The sequence below is a fragment of the Rana temporaria genome, chromosome 1, assembly GCF_905171775.1.
Source record: "Rana temporaria chromosome 1, aRanTem1.1, whole genome shotgun sequence".
NCBI lineage: Eukaryota > Metazoa > Chordata > Amphibia > Anura > Ranidae > Rana > Rana temporaria.
The window spans coordinates 500,644,126-500,661,535 of record NC_053489.1 but is presented as its reverse complement, the minus strand read 5'-3'; the positions used below and the strand labels follow the sequence as shown (position 1 = coordinate 500,661,535).

At 43.6% G+C, this 17,410-nt stretch overlaps 1 protein-coding gene across 2 annotated transcripts in view; it reads right to left on the bottom strand.

Moving 5' to 3' along the window:
- Positions 1–6,957: 6,957 nt before the first annotated feature.
- LOC120918943 (UPF0462 protein C4orf33 homolog) overlaps positions 6,958–17,410 on the bottom strand; it is a 75,917-nt gene continuing 65,464 nt past the window's right edge. For both annotated transcript variants that reach the window (XM_040330856.1, XM_040330863.1), the window contains 2 exons: positions 8,442–8,641; positions 6,958–7,199 (listed from right to left, as the gene is read on the bottom strand). In XM_040330856.1, coding sequence (XP_040186790.1) covers positions 7,109–7,199; positions 8,442–8,641 — 291 coding nt within the window. In that variant the 3' untranslated portion in view covers positions 6,958–7,108. The remainder of the gene's footprint in view (positions 7,200–8,441; positions 8,642–17,410) is intronic.

Genomic DNA, 17,410 nt, shown 5'->3' with positions numbered 1-17,410 from the left:
GGAAATCCATTGGTCAAAAATCCACACATGCACAGAATCAAGTCGACGCATCCCCCCGAAGCATTGAACTTAATTTTTCTCAGCACGTCGTTGTGTTTTATGTCACAGCGTTGGACACGATCGGATTTTTAACCGATGGTGTGTAGGCAAGACTGATGAAAGTCAGCTTCATCAGATATTTGATGAAAAAATCCATCCGTTCGTTTTCATCAGACGAACCGATCATGTGTACAGGGCATTCGTTTATGAAATATACAAAGAAAAAAGCTGCGCTAATGTGCGTATTAATAAGATGCACTGACACCAGCGCAAGTATTACAAGAAGTAAATGACAAACAGTGATCACACCGTGAGCTTGGTGAGAAAACAAATGAACCCTGATGGGTTAATCACAGTCCTCCAAAAAATTCCATAGCAGATTGAATAATCATGGTCTCCAAAGTAAAAGAAAAATAATCCCAACTCCTGAAGAAAGTGATGATAGAAGCACCTCCACCTTAGTCACACACTGACTTTTACCGGAACTCTATGATCTCTTATTACAGGAGATCATAGACAGCATATACCGTATTTATCGGCGTATACCGCACACTTTTTTGCCCTGAAAATCAGGGCAAAATCATGGGTGTGCGATATACGCCGATACCCACTTCCCGCGCTGTGTTTGAACCACTGTGCCGGCATATACCGAGCGCAGTACACTCGGGTATAGTCGGGCAGGCTCGGCTCCGCTCGCGGTCACGTCCTGTGCGTCCTGTACGTCCTTTACGCGAGAGGAGTCGAGCCTGTCCGACAATACCTGAGTGTACTGCGCTTGGTATATGTCAGCGGAGTGGTTCAAACACAGCGCAGGAATCGGGGTTTGAGCGGGGAGGGCTCCACGATGGCCGCAGAAGGACGCCGGACCGGACAAGGCCGCAGATGAACGGCAGGCAAGACACCGACGAGGGACATCCAAACTGTAAGTATTTTTATTTTTTTTCAGGAATTTTCCTTCTAGGTTGGGGGTGCGTGCTATACGCCGGGGCGCGTTATAGCAAGATAAATACGGTAATAATGGTATCCTCACAGCATATCACCAGACTGGGACGGTCACAGTAATGGATGGCCTCAAGCGGTATACAATATATGTTTAGAAAGAAAAGAGAGCTCCCATAGCATAAGATCCTCAAGGTTTTTAATAGGATAAAAAAGATGTACACTTGCATCAAAGTAGTTGTCATACAGCATATATAAAAAATCGAGCCGGCCGGCTCTTCGAACAAACAGCCCGTATCTTCCGGGTGTAAACACTTGACGCGGTGATGTCCTTCGTTTATGAAGAAATACTTTGTGAAGCCTGGTGCAGAACTGTTTGAAATTTTTATTTTGCTTGCTTTTTCTTCTGCCACTGTACAGCTGCTATTTGGGAGGGAACAGTGTATGTGAATGATATTCAGCAAGAACCTGTAAAGGGCAGAAATTGACCTGCAGTACTTAGAGGTTGGTGATATGTACATTACAGCTAGCAGTACAGGTGGAGTCTGTAAATCAACTTCTGTTTTGATGTAAAATGATATTGACAAGCTCAGTGAACATGTGCTGGCCTTTGCTGCTGCCATAAAATTCTGGCCCATATATCTGACTGTACAACTTTTAGATGAAGAGCAGCAGGCAGGGGTCATTCATTACACTTTCACACAAAGGGTTCCAGGAAACGAGAAAGACTGGCTTTGAGCAGCAGTTTTATATTGCAATGCCACTGCATATCACTTCTAAAAGAATATTGCTAAGAACTATTTGCTTCTGGTCCTGGTCACCCAACATAACCACAATGTAATTTTGGAAACACCATTACCCCCATCTGTGAAAGGATGGGAACATTAATATGTAGTTTTACCACTTTACCTTGATAAATTGTAAGGACGAACAGATGTAAACCAAGAAACAATCTTATCTCCTATTTTGCACAAAGAGCCTCAACTATTCTGCTCAATTTAAGCTGTGCTATTAATCAGCATAATTCAGTGGAGGCGACGTTTAGGGCCCATTCACTTTTTTATGATGCGTTACACAAACAAATGTGTATTATGTTAAGGCAGTCCATTATTTGAATAGGCTGCCAAAGCATCATAGCCCAGTCAAAATCAGATGGTACAGTATGCGTGTTACAATGCATTGTGTTGCACTGCAGTGCAGATTGAGGTCTAGAACCCCTTTTTCACTTTATAGTATTGAATCAATGTAATGGTTTTAACCCACATTTCTTGGTAATGCCTGAGGAGCTCCAGTCTGGGGGAAAATAAATAAAAGTCAGCAGCTACAAAAACTGTAGCTGCTGACCTTTAACCACTTCTATACAGGGCATTTTCACCCCCTTCCTGCCCAGACCAATTTTTTCAGCGCTGTTGCACTTTGAATGACAATTGTGCAGTCATGCAACACTGTATCCAAATGAAATCTTTAAGTTTTTTTCCCCACAAATAGAGCTTTAGTTTGGTGGTATTTGATCATCTCTGCGGTTTTTATTTTTTGCGCTATAAACAAAAGAAGAGCAACAATTTTGAAAAAACATATTTTGTACTTTTTGATTTAATAAATATCACATAAAAAAAAAAAAAAAATTTCCTCAGTTTAGACCAACGTATTCTTCTACATATTTTTGGTAAAAAAAAAAATCACAATAAGCGTATATTGATTGGTTTGCGCAAAAGTTATAGCGTCTACAAAATAGGGGATAGATTTATGGCATTTTTTTTTTTTTACTAGTAATGGCGGCGATCTGCGATTTTTATTGTGACCGTGACATTGCGGCGGACATATCGGACACGTTTTTGGGACCATTCACATTTATACAGCGATTAGTGCTATAAAACTGCACTGATTACTGTGTAAATGTGACTGGCAGGGAAGGGGTTAACACTGGGGGGGCGCTGAAGGGATTAATATGTTCCCTGGGAGTGATTCTAACTGTAAGGGGAGGGGGACTCACAAGGGGAGGCCGCTTCACACGAGCACCGGGTCGCGATCGATGCTGCGGGCGCATGCCCCCTAGCGGCCGCGATGCAAAGAACGTCATATGACGTCCACTCTGAGGGAGAGACAGTTCCTGCCGACGTCATATTACTATGGCTCGGTAGGGAACTGGTTAATATAAGGACACTTACCTGTACAGAGATCCAGCGATGTCAGCACCCCCAAGCTGATTCTTCAATTGGCTTTTTGGTGCAGGCGCAGGAATCTTCGCTAAGGGAAACCGGCAGTGAAACCTTCAAAGTCGGTTTCTTTCTGAAAGGTCCCGCAGGGAGGAGGAGGGGCTGGACATACTCAGAGATCACCACAGCGATCTTCCCCCTGAAGTGGGAGCGGGTTCCTGTGAAAACCAGGTTCCTGCTCCCACCTCCCCCATAAAAAGAGCCAAATGTGTCAGTGGAGGAGGGGGGGGGTAAAAAACAAGCAGAGCTTCCCCTTTTGGGTGGAGCTCCAATTTGAGTATTTTTTTTTCTTTTCATAGATAGGTGTTTTCTGCTCTCCCACTCCAGTGCCCTATGCAGAAATGATATATGATGAGCAATGGCACACTCCTTAGTGCAATACACCTGTGCAGTAGAAAAGGACAGAGGGAGCGTCTCACTATATTTCAAAGACTACAGAGTGCACTGGACAGTGTGGTCAAACTCTGTGCCTACTGATCTACACAGTCACATTTAGGGCTTGTGTCGTGGGTTTTTGGCTTGTTTGACATCAGTTTGAAACGCACCTGAGATCATTCTGAATTCATTGACTGGTGTATCTGATCTGCAGTTGACCTTCTGGTCAACCTCAAAGTGTTTTACCAGTTCTAGAGGTCATCAGATTTTACCTACATTAATTTGCTACCTATGGTTTCATATGTTTCCCAGTTATTGGAAACAAAATACCGGAATGACAGTGGAAATACATTATAACCAGTGCAGTGTCAGTTGAAAGAGCATACTGATTGATCATACTGTGAAATGTTTGGATGTGCATCAGCTTGCAGTAGCAAAAAGCTGATGCAAAGCTCAATAATTGTCATCAGAATATTCCAAGTGCATGACTAGTATTGGGTCCTGTATCATAAGGTTTCTGTTTACATTAGAACCGCTTTCTGTCACACACAAGTCTATGGAAGTGCAGAAGCAGATCAAATGCAGGTCAGTAGGTTAACAGAAAGTCAAATTTACCAGTCAGTGAATTCTAAATGATCCTACTGAATGATCAAACTGCTGTCAAAAGCAAGCTGCATTTGTCTAATGACACAAGCTCAATACCCTTAGGGTACAAAAAAAAATGAATTTCACCAACACAGGCCATACGTTGTGTAAATTTCAGTGGGTTACCTATGAACCTGGACAAAATTAGTTTAGTGGGTGACTGAAACATTGAAGGAGTCAGGCAGAAAACTATTAACATACAATAGCCTGAGAGAGGGAAATCATCAATCTGTGCTGTTAACAAGCTGATCACAAAAAATCCATCAGTGTATAACCAGTTTAAAGCGTACAATGCAGTCAAATACACTGCTCAAAAAAATTAAAGGAACACTTTTGAATCAGAACTCCTGGGATATTGATCTGGTCAGTTAAGTAGCAGAGGGGGAGGTGTGTATACAGAGGGTGTTGTTAATCAGTTTCAGCTGCTTTGCTGTTAATTGAAATTAACAACAGGTGCACTAGATGGGCAACAATGAGACGACCTCCAAAACAGGTATGGTTTTTCAGGTGGAGGTGTCTGACATTTTTTTCCCTACTAATTTTTTCTGACTGTTTTCACTAGTTTTGCATTTGGCTAGGGTCAGTGTCACTACTGGTAGCACAAGGCGATACTTGGACCCTATAAAGGTTGCACAGGAAGTCCAACTCCTCCAGGGTGGCACATCAATACGTATTATTGCCAGAAGGTTTGCCGTGTCTCCCAGCACAGTCTCAAAAGCATAGAGGAGATTCCAGGAGACAGGCAGTTAGTCTAGGAGAGCTGGATAGAGCCATAGAAGGTCTTTAACCCATCAGCAGGACCGGTATCTGCTCCTTTGTGCAAGGAGGAACAGGATGAGCACTGCCAGAGGCCTACAAAATGACCTCCAGCAGGCCACTTGTGTGAATGTCTCTGACCAAACAATCTGAAACAGACTTCATTTGATTTGATTTTATTTTATTATTTGTTAAGCGCCAAATACAGTTCAAGAACTGCGCCTAAGCGCTAGACAGACCAAATACATATACTGATAATCAAAAAAAATAAGCATAGCAAATATCACATACAAAATAGATTAGTAATAAATAACACCTGAGATAGCACAAGGAGGATCATCTAAACAGGGGGGAAACATTTAATTAAAAAAAAAAGAAGAAGAAAGGGGGTGGCCTGAGGGCCCGACGTCCTCTAGTGTGCTCTGTGCTCACTGCTGGAAACTGTGGAGCTCGATTGGCATTTTCCATTGAACACCAGAATTGGCAGGTCCGCCACTGGTGCCCCATGCTTTTCACAGATAAGAGCAGGTTCACCCTGAGCATATGTGACAGACATGAAAGGGTCTGGAGAAGCCCCGGAGAACTTTATGCTGCCTGTAACATCGTTCAGCATGACCGGTTTGGTGGTGGGTCAGTTATGGTCTGGGGAGGCATATCCATGGAGGGACGCACAGACTTCTACAGGCTACACAATGGTACCCTGACTGCCATTAGGTATCAGGATGAAATCCTTGGACCCATTGTCAGACCCTACGCTGGTGCAGTGGGTCCTGGGTTCCTCCTGGTGCACAACAATGCCCGGCCTTATGTGGCGAGAGCATGCAGCCAGTTCCTGGAGGATGAATAAATTGATACCATTGAATGGCCCCCATGCTCACCTGACCTAAATGCAAAAGAACACCTTTGGGACATTATGTTTCAGTCCATCCAGTGCCGCCAGGAGCTCAGTGATGCTCTGATGCAGATATGGGAGGATTTCCCCCTGGACACCGTCCGTCATCTCTTTAGGAGCATGATGTTGTCAGGCATGCATACAAGCGCTTGGGGGGCATACAAACTACTGAGGACCATTTTGAGTTGTTGCAATGAAATTTCAGCAAAATGGACTAGCTTGTTCCATAATTTTTTCACTTTAATTTTCGGGGTGTCTTTAAATTCAGCCCTCTGTAGGTGGATAATTTCCATTTCCATCAAATGATGTGCCATCCTTTCATTCCTAACACATTACCCAGTCCATATCAGTATAGATATCCAGCATGAGATTTTTGCCCGTTGAGATCTGATATATTTTTAAAGTGTTCCTTTAATTTTTTTTGAGCAGTGTATATATTTTTTTTATTATTTACACTCAGCCAGGTGACATACCTACTTGTTGAACATCTCTGATCTTGATTCAAGGAATTTATGTTCTATGGATAGCTACCCCACTCACTAGATTCCTAGGGTTGCAGTGTCCTTCCACTCTACATTGTTTCCTGGACTCTGCGTTAACACTTTGCCAAATTAACATGCTGCCTGGAGTTGCAATTTAAGATGACCTTACTTTTAAGTGGAAACCTTGCATCGGGAGATAATAAGCACTTTCATGTATTTTTACTTTTTTTCATTATGCTGTAATCCATGTAAACTTAGTAGAAATCTGACCACTCCCTGTCAATTCCTTTCTATGCTAGCCTCTGCTCCTACCCTTCCATCCTTGATGCCAAAAACATTGGAGTGACAGCTCTGAGTTTGCCTGGGGCAGCTAATGTCAGAACCAACATGGCAGCGTCCAGCAACAGCCTTAGGCTTGTCCAACAATATAAAAAGACCAGTAATTGCTGGGAGATTAAATGCCTAAAACAAGGTTATTTGAAATATAATCTTATGGGAAGATTGTTGGAAATATTACTAGTATGGAGACAGGGTCTCTTCAAAGCAAAAGATTTAGCACTGATGGAAAAAAAAAATCCTTGGGTCTGAGGCATAGTGATAACAAGTTAATGTGACTGTTTCTCTGCAGTTAAGGAACTTTAATACATACTTTCAAGAGTGTAATATATTATGCAGAGATTATCCCTGCCGATATTGAAAAAAAAAAAAAGATGATTTGAATAATTAGAAGACATTTAAAGCACAAATGCACATCTTCAGACAAGTTACATTTTCCAGAGGCTGGATTCAGGCTGTTTCCATTCTTTCCCCATCAACATATGGAAGTTAAAAGGCTTAAAGTACTCCAAGCGATGACTGCAAAACAAAAGAAGATAAAGCACGGTTCTAATTTCGTTAAATACATTGATAAGTGGATTCCCTTATTCGTGCAGCTATTATTTCATTTTCAATGTACACGTGACTAGCTAGAAAAAAAAAATATGTAGCACATAAAAAGTCATTTCACTTCACAGACTCATTTTCATTTCAGTTCAGAAACCCTAAATCTATTCTGTTTACAAAAGAATGCTACATCTTGTAAAATCATTGGGGGTGATCTATAGTTGTTGGAGCAAAGGAAAACAGAGTTTGTACCCATAACAGCCAATCAGGTATATTGTTTGGATGACATTGCACATCTCTGCACCGATAGGCTGTAGAGCTCATCAGGCTAAACATGAGGACGAATGCAGAAGCAAAAGATAAGAAAAAGCAAATCTAGGCTTGTTCACACCAGCGGCCGCTAGTGTGAGCTTTGAAGGGAGGTGTGCGGATTCATTCTAAATGATGCATCACACTGTTTACTTTTTCAGTTTTATTGAAATATCTTAGATCAACATTTGACTCATCTTTATTCAATGCAGGAGGTTGCAATGTGGTGTGCTGTGTCTTAATATTCTGCACTGAAAAAGGTACAGCATGAGCCTCTCTTTGAAGAAGAAGCTAAGGACTATTTACATTTACACTGATCACACATACTATTATGCATAATTCTCACCATGCCTCCAAATAGGACCTATATAGCCACTCAGTGGCATATAAATTGGCATTGTTGAAAAACATTCTACTCCCACTAGGCAACATTAACTAATGCTGTTTTGCACTGAACGTCGGTGCTGTCAGCCAACACAAGTTGGTGGAGTAGGTGGGTACATATTTAAATTCACATCTCTCCAATTGCAAAGAAAGCAGGGAAAGTTTTTGCTTGGATGTAATCATTATGATAGCTCATCAATCTCAATAACATGCCACCTATGGTTTCACTTTATAGAGAAGGAAAGTTTCTTGGAAAATAGACTAACTGTCTATTTCTGCTCCTGAAAGACCCCCTCCCTCCGATAAACATCAATGTACACAGTATTGAGTCTATAGCTAACAACTTTGTCAAATGTCTCCAGTCAGCAATTAAAGCCTGAACAGTAGCTGTGCTTCAGTTCCAGCTGCCTTCTTTGTTTCCCTTTTGCCTTGAGAGCATTGTAAGAAAAAATCAATCATTGCTTTCACATAATAAAATAGTTGTCTACATCAATATTGGCAACATGGCCATTTCACACTTACAAATCAGGTCGCTGACCCACTTGTATTTCGTTTTCAGGTACTGGATAAAGTGACTCATAGGTTCTTCGTGAGCCAGAACTGTGTATTGCATAGGCATTGAATCGGTCTACTGAAGGAGGGAAGTATTCCCAGGGCAGCAGAGCACTGCCTCGCCAAGTCTCCTCTTTTATGGACGCTTCAAAGGACAGTGGGAGACACTCCTGTGCAGGGAATCAACCAGGATATTGTTACAAATATACACATATCCTCAGGATTACAAAAAACATGGTATGCATATTACAATATATCCTCCGGTTGTGGAAGCGTGAAGGACAAAGTCTCCTCATGACAAAGACAAATGTAACATGCTAACAAACACTGCTGCTGAATAGACAGGCCCATCCATATTTGCACTGAGGAATTCGGTGGTCTCATGAGGAATTGCTAGTTAGCTATGCTATATATGGATAAGACCACATGGAATTTCTCTGGGGAACAGAAATGTCCTAAAGAATCCGAATACAAGTTATCTTGCATATGAATGTGAAGGACAGGTATAAAATAATAGTGTACAAGATGGCATATCGTAACGTTATGAAACAGCAAAGAATAAACTAGGCGTTGAACACTGACAAAAAGCAATTTCATGCTGAGATAGTTTGGGAGCTTGATGCCATTATAATCATTACAGTTCCAAAGATCCAGATGTATATCGGGACTATACCATCATGATTTTACACTTCAAATACTCAGTACTTCTCTACAGTTCAACTGTGTTCCTGTTCATCAACACGAACTACAACAGGCCACAAAGGTTCATTGATTTCTATGGTGTAATGTTTGAGGTGATCAGAGAGAAAACACAGACAGGAAAAGAACCAGTGAGGAATAGTGTCAGAAAGAAATTTGAATTCCTGTTTTTTATTGTACAATATGGCTTATTTGTTCTTTCTACTGATATTTTTATCTCTGTTAAAGCTGAACTTTGGACAAGTAACTAAATATACAGTTTAACCACTTCAGCCCCGGACCATTTGCCTGGCCAAAGACCAGAGCACCGCATCGGTTTAACTGACAATTGCCCACAGGAGCTGTGGTGGCTCAACGCGATTGGCACTGCGCTGACAAGCCATTCACCTCTGCAGCTAGAGGTTCGCATCCCGGTCTCGGCTTCATGTGAATTGAGTTTGGTGGTCTCAGCCCGGCTCCCGGTGGGTGTGCTATGCAAGGTAAGCCTGTGCTTAGTACGCCCACCCCCCTCCCACAAAAACCACCACACCTACACACGCACTCTAAATTGGGTTAACACACTCACATTGACCACGCGGTCTCTAAAAAAGAGGCGAAGGACTAATGGGGCTGGTTGAGCGGGCTAATCCTCTCACTCCCTTATAGGGAGTCCCTCTGCCCCGTTGGGCTTCAAAGCGGAGCAGGTAGGGCGGGCTGTGTGGGAGGACCCCCTCACACACCCGCCATTGCCACCCGGGGCATGGAGAAAGGTGGCAGATTGCCTCTGGGGGAGGCCTGCCTACTCCCAACTCCTGCAGTCCGGCTCCTCTCTCGAGTACACACACAAAAATACACTTTAAAAAAAAAAAAAAAAAAAAAAAAAAAAAACTGACAATTGCCCGGTCGTGCGACGTGGCTCCCAAACAAAATTGACGTCCTTTTTTTCCCACAAATAGGGCTTTCTTTTGGTGGTATTTGATCACCTCTGCGGTTTTTATTTTTTGTGGTATAAACAAAAAAATTATATTTTTTTTCTCAGTTTAGGGCTATACGTATTCTTCTACATATTTTTGGTAAAAATAAAAATAAAAAAAAATCGCAAAAGTTATAGCGCCTACAAAATAGGGGACAGAATTATGATTATTTTTTTTATTATTATTTTTTTTTTACTAGTAATGGCGGCGACCTGCAATTTTTATTGGGACTGCGACATTATGGCGGACACATCGGACACTTTTGACACATTTTTGGGACCATTCGCATTTATACAGCGATCAGTGCTATAAATATGCACTGATTACTGTATAAATGTGACTGGCAGGGAAGGGGTTAACACTAGGGGGCGAGGAAGGGGTTAAATGTGTTTCCCTACTAGTGATTCTAACTGTGGGGAAAGGGGACTGACTGGGGGAGGTGACCGATCTGTGTCCCTATGTACAAGGGACACAGCATCGGTCTACTCTCCCTGACAGGACGTGGATCTGTGGAGGAACCGAGGACGTCTATAAACGTCCTCCCGGCAATTGAGAGCCACCTTGTGGCCGTCTTTTGCCTATGGCCGGGATACAAAGTGGTTAATAACATTTATACTTTTTTTAATGATCTTTCCTCTCATTATGTGCCCACAAAGTCCACCAATTTTTTGAGTTTCTCAATATATATATCTATATATATATATATTTTGGATGTTAGCATGGTGGGGGTCTTTCCTCCCAACTATCTTACAATGTAATTAATGAAGATGAAAAGTGGATTCCAAAATCATAAGTGCTTTCAAGATTTAACAGTAAGGAATTATATTTTGGCAAAGAAATATTCTCCTCCAGTCCTATCTAATGTCCTCCTCCTCCAGTCCCATCGCCTCCATTTCCTCTAGTCCCATACCCTTCATCCCATCACCAAAGCCGCTCTCTAATGTGATACATATTATATTCTGCACTGGTCACAGCAGACTATGCCCTCCTCTCACAGTTAATCACTGGCCAGGTGATTTTGCCAGTGGACAATCCACAACTTGTGGCAGGTGACGTGGCAAGTGGACAATCCACAACTTGTGGCAGGTGACGTGGCCAGATGACATTGCCAGGTGATGTGGCCAGCGGACAACCCACAACTTATGGCCAGGTGATGTGGCAAGTGGACAATCCACAACTTGTGGCAGGTGACATATCCAGGTGACGTGGCAGGTGATGTGGTAAGTGAACAATCCACAACTTGTGGCAGGTGACGTGGTCAGTGGACAATCCACAACTTGTGGCCAGGAGACATGCCAGGTGATGTGAACAGGTGACACGGCCAGGTGACATGGCCAGGTGACGTGGCAAGTGGACAGGCCACAACTTGTGGCAGTTGATGTGGCAAGTGGATAATCCACAACTTGTGGCAGGTGACGTGGCCAGGTGACATGGCAAGGTGACTTGGCAAGTGGACAATCCACAACTTGTGGCAGGTGACGTGGCCAGGTGACATGGCAAGTGGACAATCCACAACTTGTGGCAGGTGTCATGGACAGGTGACGTGGCAAGTGGACAATCCACAACTTGTGGCAGGTGACGTGGCCAGTTGACGTGGCCAGTGGACAATCCACAACTTGTGGCCAGGTGGCATGGCAAGTGGACAATCCACAACTTGTGGCCAGGTGACGTGGCCAGGTGACATGGCAAGTGGACAATCCACAACTTGTGGCAGGTGACGTGGCCAGGTGACATGGCAGGTGACGTGGCCAGGTGACATGGCCAGTGCACAATCCACAACTTGTTGCAGGTGGCGTGGCCAGGTGACGTGGCAAGTGGACAATTCACAACTTGTGGCAGGTGACGTGGCAAGTGGACAATCTGCAGCTTGTGGCAGGTGATGTGGCAAGTGACACGCTAAATACAAGTACACTGCTGCTCTCTCAGCTGCTACTCACTCTGGTCTCACAAAATGGCTGAAATGGTTAAATAATACTGTTTTTTGAGCTTAGGGAGGGTCTTCTGATGTTTCTTAACTAAACGCTTATAAACGCAAACGCGGTAAAACGCAGCGAAATTCACGGGAAAACGGGCGTTTTTAAACGCCGGTTTTAGCCTTTAAAAACGTGTGTTTAGCAGAGTTTGCACCGGCGTCCCATGTGCATGGGGCCTAAAACCTTTGCAATGTACTATATCTATAAATTGTTTTGGTTTTTAAAATGGAATAATTTTAATGTCAAATTTAAGTAATATGCCCTGAAGATTTACCATGTTATAATTGTTTCCGATAAGGGGTAACTTATTTTGGTCCTAGATTTTTTTATTTTTGTTTTACAATTCTTATGATACTTAGCTGTGTAGACATGTTTTCCATTCATTCCCTTAGCCCTATGTTTGTTTGCGGTGTTTCTAGTGTTATCCAAAGACAAATGTAGCTCCCGTATATGATTTATATGATGTACAGAATTAGACAGGCTTGACAAAGGGGAGTATGCCCAAAAATGCATTGCCTGCTGTAACCCCACCCTTCTGGGCACGTTTGGCCAGCTTGGATGTTCAGGGTTTGCCCCTGAACAGAGTTGAGAATTTTTTCTTGGAAGCAGAGAAATGAGAGGCACGAAAAGCATTCTTCCAAAATGCAGACTTGCTATAGGGGACATTCCTTTACTATTTGCTAGGTAAGAACATGCTCTTTCTGCAAGTGACCTGCAAAAAACTCTTTAAAAAAAAAAAGTGACTGAGGACTCCCCAAAGAGTTTCTCCTTGTCAAACAGAATCCTGGCCAGAGGCTTCTTGAAGACTTTTCAGATCAGTGAATTGGCCAAGTTGTCAAAGAAGTAACAGCTATAACTTTTGGAAGACCTTTAAGGATCATATCGCAGTCACGTGCCATAAATTTGGCCCTGACTGCAAAGGTCTGACAGTCGAACATAGAGACCACTGTCAGTTGCATAGTCAAGTTAAATAGGGCAAAGGAGTCTTTAAGGAGGCCCTTCGTTTGCTTGTCCACAGGGTCCTTAAACCAAGCAAAATAGCTAGAAACCTACATTTTTTGTTATAGGCCTCTTCAACAGGTTACAGCTGAGCAAATAGTTTAGTAGGGATATACATGGCCAAGGCTAGTCTTCCTACAGAATATTTTCTACTAGCACATACACCAGAAATGGTTTAACAGGCTACTTACATTTTTTAAGAGAAACCATACTGGTAACTTTTGTACCAGAAGATGTTTTACTATGCCCACTAAAACCACAACATTTACTTTAGGTTTGTTCCCTGCAGCTTAATTGGGGGCATGTGCTCAATAAGACACATACAGATGGGAAAGGAAACAGGAATCTACTTCAGGGGGTGGGGTCTAGCATAGCAGGGGCAGAAGCCAACCCAAGCTTCCCTATTTGTCATAGGACTGCTGTGACAAAATGTACCAGCAAAAGGTGAAAACAGTTGAAGAGCTGCTGCAACAGAATAACAGAATGTACTAGCATAGGGATAAGAGTGTGTCCTAGGGCTTCTGGGGAAATAAATTATCAGGAAAAGTTGTCACATGTCACTCCGTGGCTGCTACACATATTTACAGTGGCAAAGCTATGCAACACACTGCTCTTGACATAGATATTCATGCTGACCATCCTTCTGTGCACTAATGCGGGCGACCAGGATCCAGAAAAAGAAGAAAGGTGGTGGCACTGCTTTATTGTATACAATAACAAAAAGACACTATGGGCTAGATTCAGAAAGAATTTACGCCGGCGTATTTATTGATACACTGCGTAAAATCAAAGCTGCGCCGGCGTATCTTCTTTCTGTATTCAGAAAGCAAGATACGCCGAAATTAGGCTAAGATCCGACTGGCGTAAGTCTCTTACGCCGTCGTATCTTAGGGTGCATATTTACGCTGGCCGCTAGGTGGCGCTGTCGTCGATTTCAGCGTAGAATATGAAAATGAGCTGGATACGCCGATTCAGAAACGTACGTGTGACCGGCAGATTTTTTTACGTCGTTTGCGTAAGGCTTTTTCCGGCGTAATGTTAATCCTGCTATATGAGGCATAGCCAATGTTAAGTATGGACGTTGTTCCCGCGTCGAATTTTGAAAATTTTACGTCGTTTGCGTAAGTCGTTTACGAATAGGGCTTTGCGTAAATTACATTCACGTCCAAAGCATTGACTATTTGCGACGTGATTAGGAGCATGCGCACTGGGATACGTTCACGGCTGTTTACGTGGGGTCATGTTTTATTTACATAAAACACTCCCCACCTCTTGACAATTTGAATTCGGTGCGCTTACGCCGGCAGATTTACGCTACGCCGCCGCAACTTACGGAGCAAGTCTAAGTTGCGGCGGCGTAGCGTAAATAACATACGCTACGCCCGCACAATTTTACGTCCCCCTACCTGAATCTAGCCCTATATGACTAAGGGGTCACGTCACTAACATTTACCACATGCGATAACGCAGTCACGTGACTCTTTTGCGTAATTATCATATGAGCCAATTTAGGTAAAAAAATATATAATAACGATAATAACGATTATGTTTTTTTTTACCGCAAAAAAATGTGGTGGTAAATATCACTTGAAAAACTTCACAAATGGACCAGAGAGTAAAAAAGAATGCAATATTTACCACCAAGGTTTTGCTGGCAGTATCACATGTAGTATTTGTTAAAAATCATCATGGGGATCGAGGGGACCCCCCTGCTGTTTTTTGACAAATAGCTGGTTGCTAAGGAGCGGGCCAGGAAGCCGGCCGCCACCTCCTTAATAGGGATGAGCCGAACACCCAGCGTTCGGTTTTCACCTGAACCTGCGAACAGACCAAAAGCTTGTGTGAAGGTCTCGGCTTCATGTGAATTGAGTTTGGTGGTCTCAGCCCGGCTCCCGGTGGGTGTGCTATGCAAGGTAAGCCTGTGCTTAGTACGCCCACCCCCCTCCCACAAAAACCACCACACCTACACACGCACTCTAAATTGGGTTAACACACTCACATTGACCACGCGGTCTCTAAAAAAGAGGCGAAGGACTAATGGGGCTGGTTGAGCGGGCTAATCCTCTCACTCCCTTATAGGGAGTCCCTCTGCCCCGTTGGGCTTCAAAGCGGAGCAGGTAGGGCGGGCTGTGTGGGAGGACCCCCTCACACACCCGCCATTGCCACCCGGGGCATGGAGAAAGGTGGCAGATTGCCTCTGGGGGAGGCCTGCCTACTCCCAACTCCTGCAGTCCGGCTCCTCTCTCGAGTACACACACAAAAATACACTTTAAAAAAAAAAAAAAAAAAAAAAAAAAAAAAAATGACAATTGCCCGGTCGTGCGACGTGGCTCCCAAACAAAATTGACGTCCTTTTTTTCCCACAAATAGGGCTTTCTTTTGGTGGTATTTGATCACCTCTGCGGTTTTTATTTTTTGTGGTATAAACAAAAAAATTATATTTTTTTTCTCAGTTTAGGGCTATACGTATTCTTCTACATATTTTTGGTAAAAATAAAAATAAAAAAAAATCGCAAAAGTTATAGCGCCTACAAAATAGGGGACAGAATTATGATTATTTTTTTTATTATTATTTTTTTTTTACTAGTAATGGCGGCGACCTGCAATTTTTATTGGGACTGCGACATTATGGCGGACACATCGGACACTTTTGACACATTTTTGGGACCATTCGCATTTATACAGCGATCAGTGCTATAAATATGCACTGATTACTGTATAAATGTGACTGGCAGGGAAGGGGTTAACACTAGGGGGCGAGGAAGGGGTTAAATGTGTTTCCCTACTAGTGATTCTAACTGTGGGGAAAGGGGACTGACTGGGGGAGGTGACCGATCTGTGTCCCTATGTACAAGGGACACAGCATCGGTCTACTCTCCCTGACAGGACGTGGATCTGTGGAGGAACCGAGGACGTCTATAAACGTCCTCCCGGCAATTGAGAGCCACCTTGTGGCCGTCTTTTGCCTATGGCCGGGATACAAAGTGGTTAATAACATTTATACTTTTTTTAATGATCTTTCCTCTCATTATGTGCCCACAAAGTCCACCAATTTTTTGAGTTTCTCAATATATATATCTATATATATATATATTTTGGATGTTAGCATGGTGGGGGTCTTTCCTCCCAACTATCTTACAATGTAATTAATGAAGATGAAAAGTGGATTCCAAAATCATAAGTGCTTTCAAGATTTAACAGTAAGGAATTATATTTTGGCAAAGAAATATTCTCCTCCAGTCCTATCTAATGTCCTCCTCCTCCAGTCCCATCGCCTCCATTTCCTCTAGTCCCATACCCTTCATCCCATCACCAAAGCCGCTCTCTAATGTGATACATATTATATTCTGCACTGGTCACAGCAGACTATGCCCTCCTCTCACAGTTAATCACTGGCCAGGTGATTTTGCCAGTGGACAATCCACAACTTGTGGCAGGTGACGTGGCAAGTGGACAATCCACAACTTGTGGCAGGTGACGTGGCCAGATGACATTGCCAGGTGATGTGGCCAGCGGACAACCCACAACTTATGGCCAGGTGATGTGGCAAGTGGACAATCCACAACTTGTGGCAGGTGACATATCCAGGTGACGTGGCAGGTGATGTGGTAAGTGAACAATCCACAACTTGTGGCAGGTGACGTGGTCAGTGGACAATCCACAACTTGTGGCCAGGAGACATGCCAGGTGATGTGAACAGGTGACACGGCCAGGTGACATGGCCAGGTGACGTGGCAAGTGGACAGGCCACAACTTGTGGCAGTTGATGTGGCAAGTGGATAATCCACAACTTGTGGCAGGTGACGTGGCCAGGTGACATGGCAAGGTGACTTGGCAAGTGGACAATCCACAACTTGTGGCAGGTGACGTGGCCAGGTGACATGGCAAGTGGACAATCCACAACTTGTGGCAGGTGTCATGGACAGGTGACGTGGCAAGTGGACAATCCACAACTTGTGGCAGGTGACGTGGCCAGTTGACGTGGCCAGTGGACAATCCACAACTTGTGGCCAGGTGGCATGGCAAGTGGACAATCCACAACTTGTGGCCAGGTGACGTGGCCAGGTGACATGGCAAGTGGACAATCCACAACTTGTGGCAGGTGACGTGGCCAGGTGACATGGCAGGTGACGTGGCCAGGTGACATGGCCAGTGCACAATCCACAACTTGTTGCAGGTGGCGTGGCCAGGTGACGTGGCAAGTGGACAATTCACAACTTGTGGCAGGTGACGTGGCAAGTGGACAATCTGCAGCTTGTGGCAGGTGATGTGGCAAGTGACACGCTAAATACAAGTACACTGCTGCTCTCTCAGC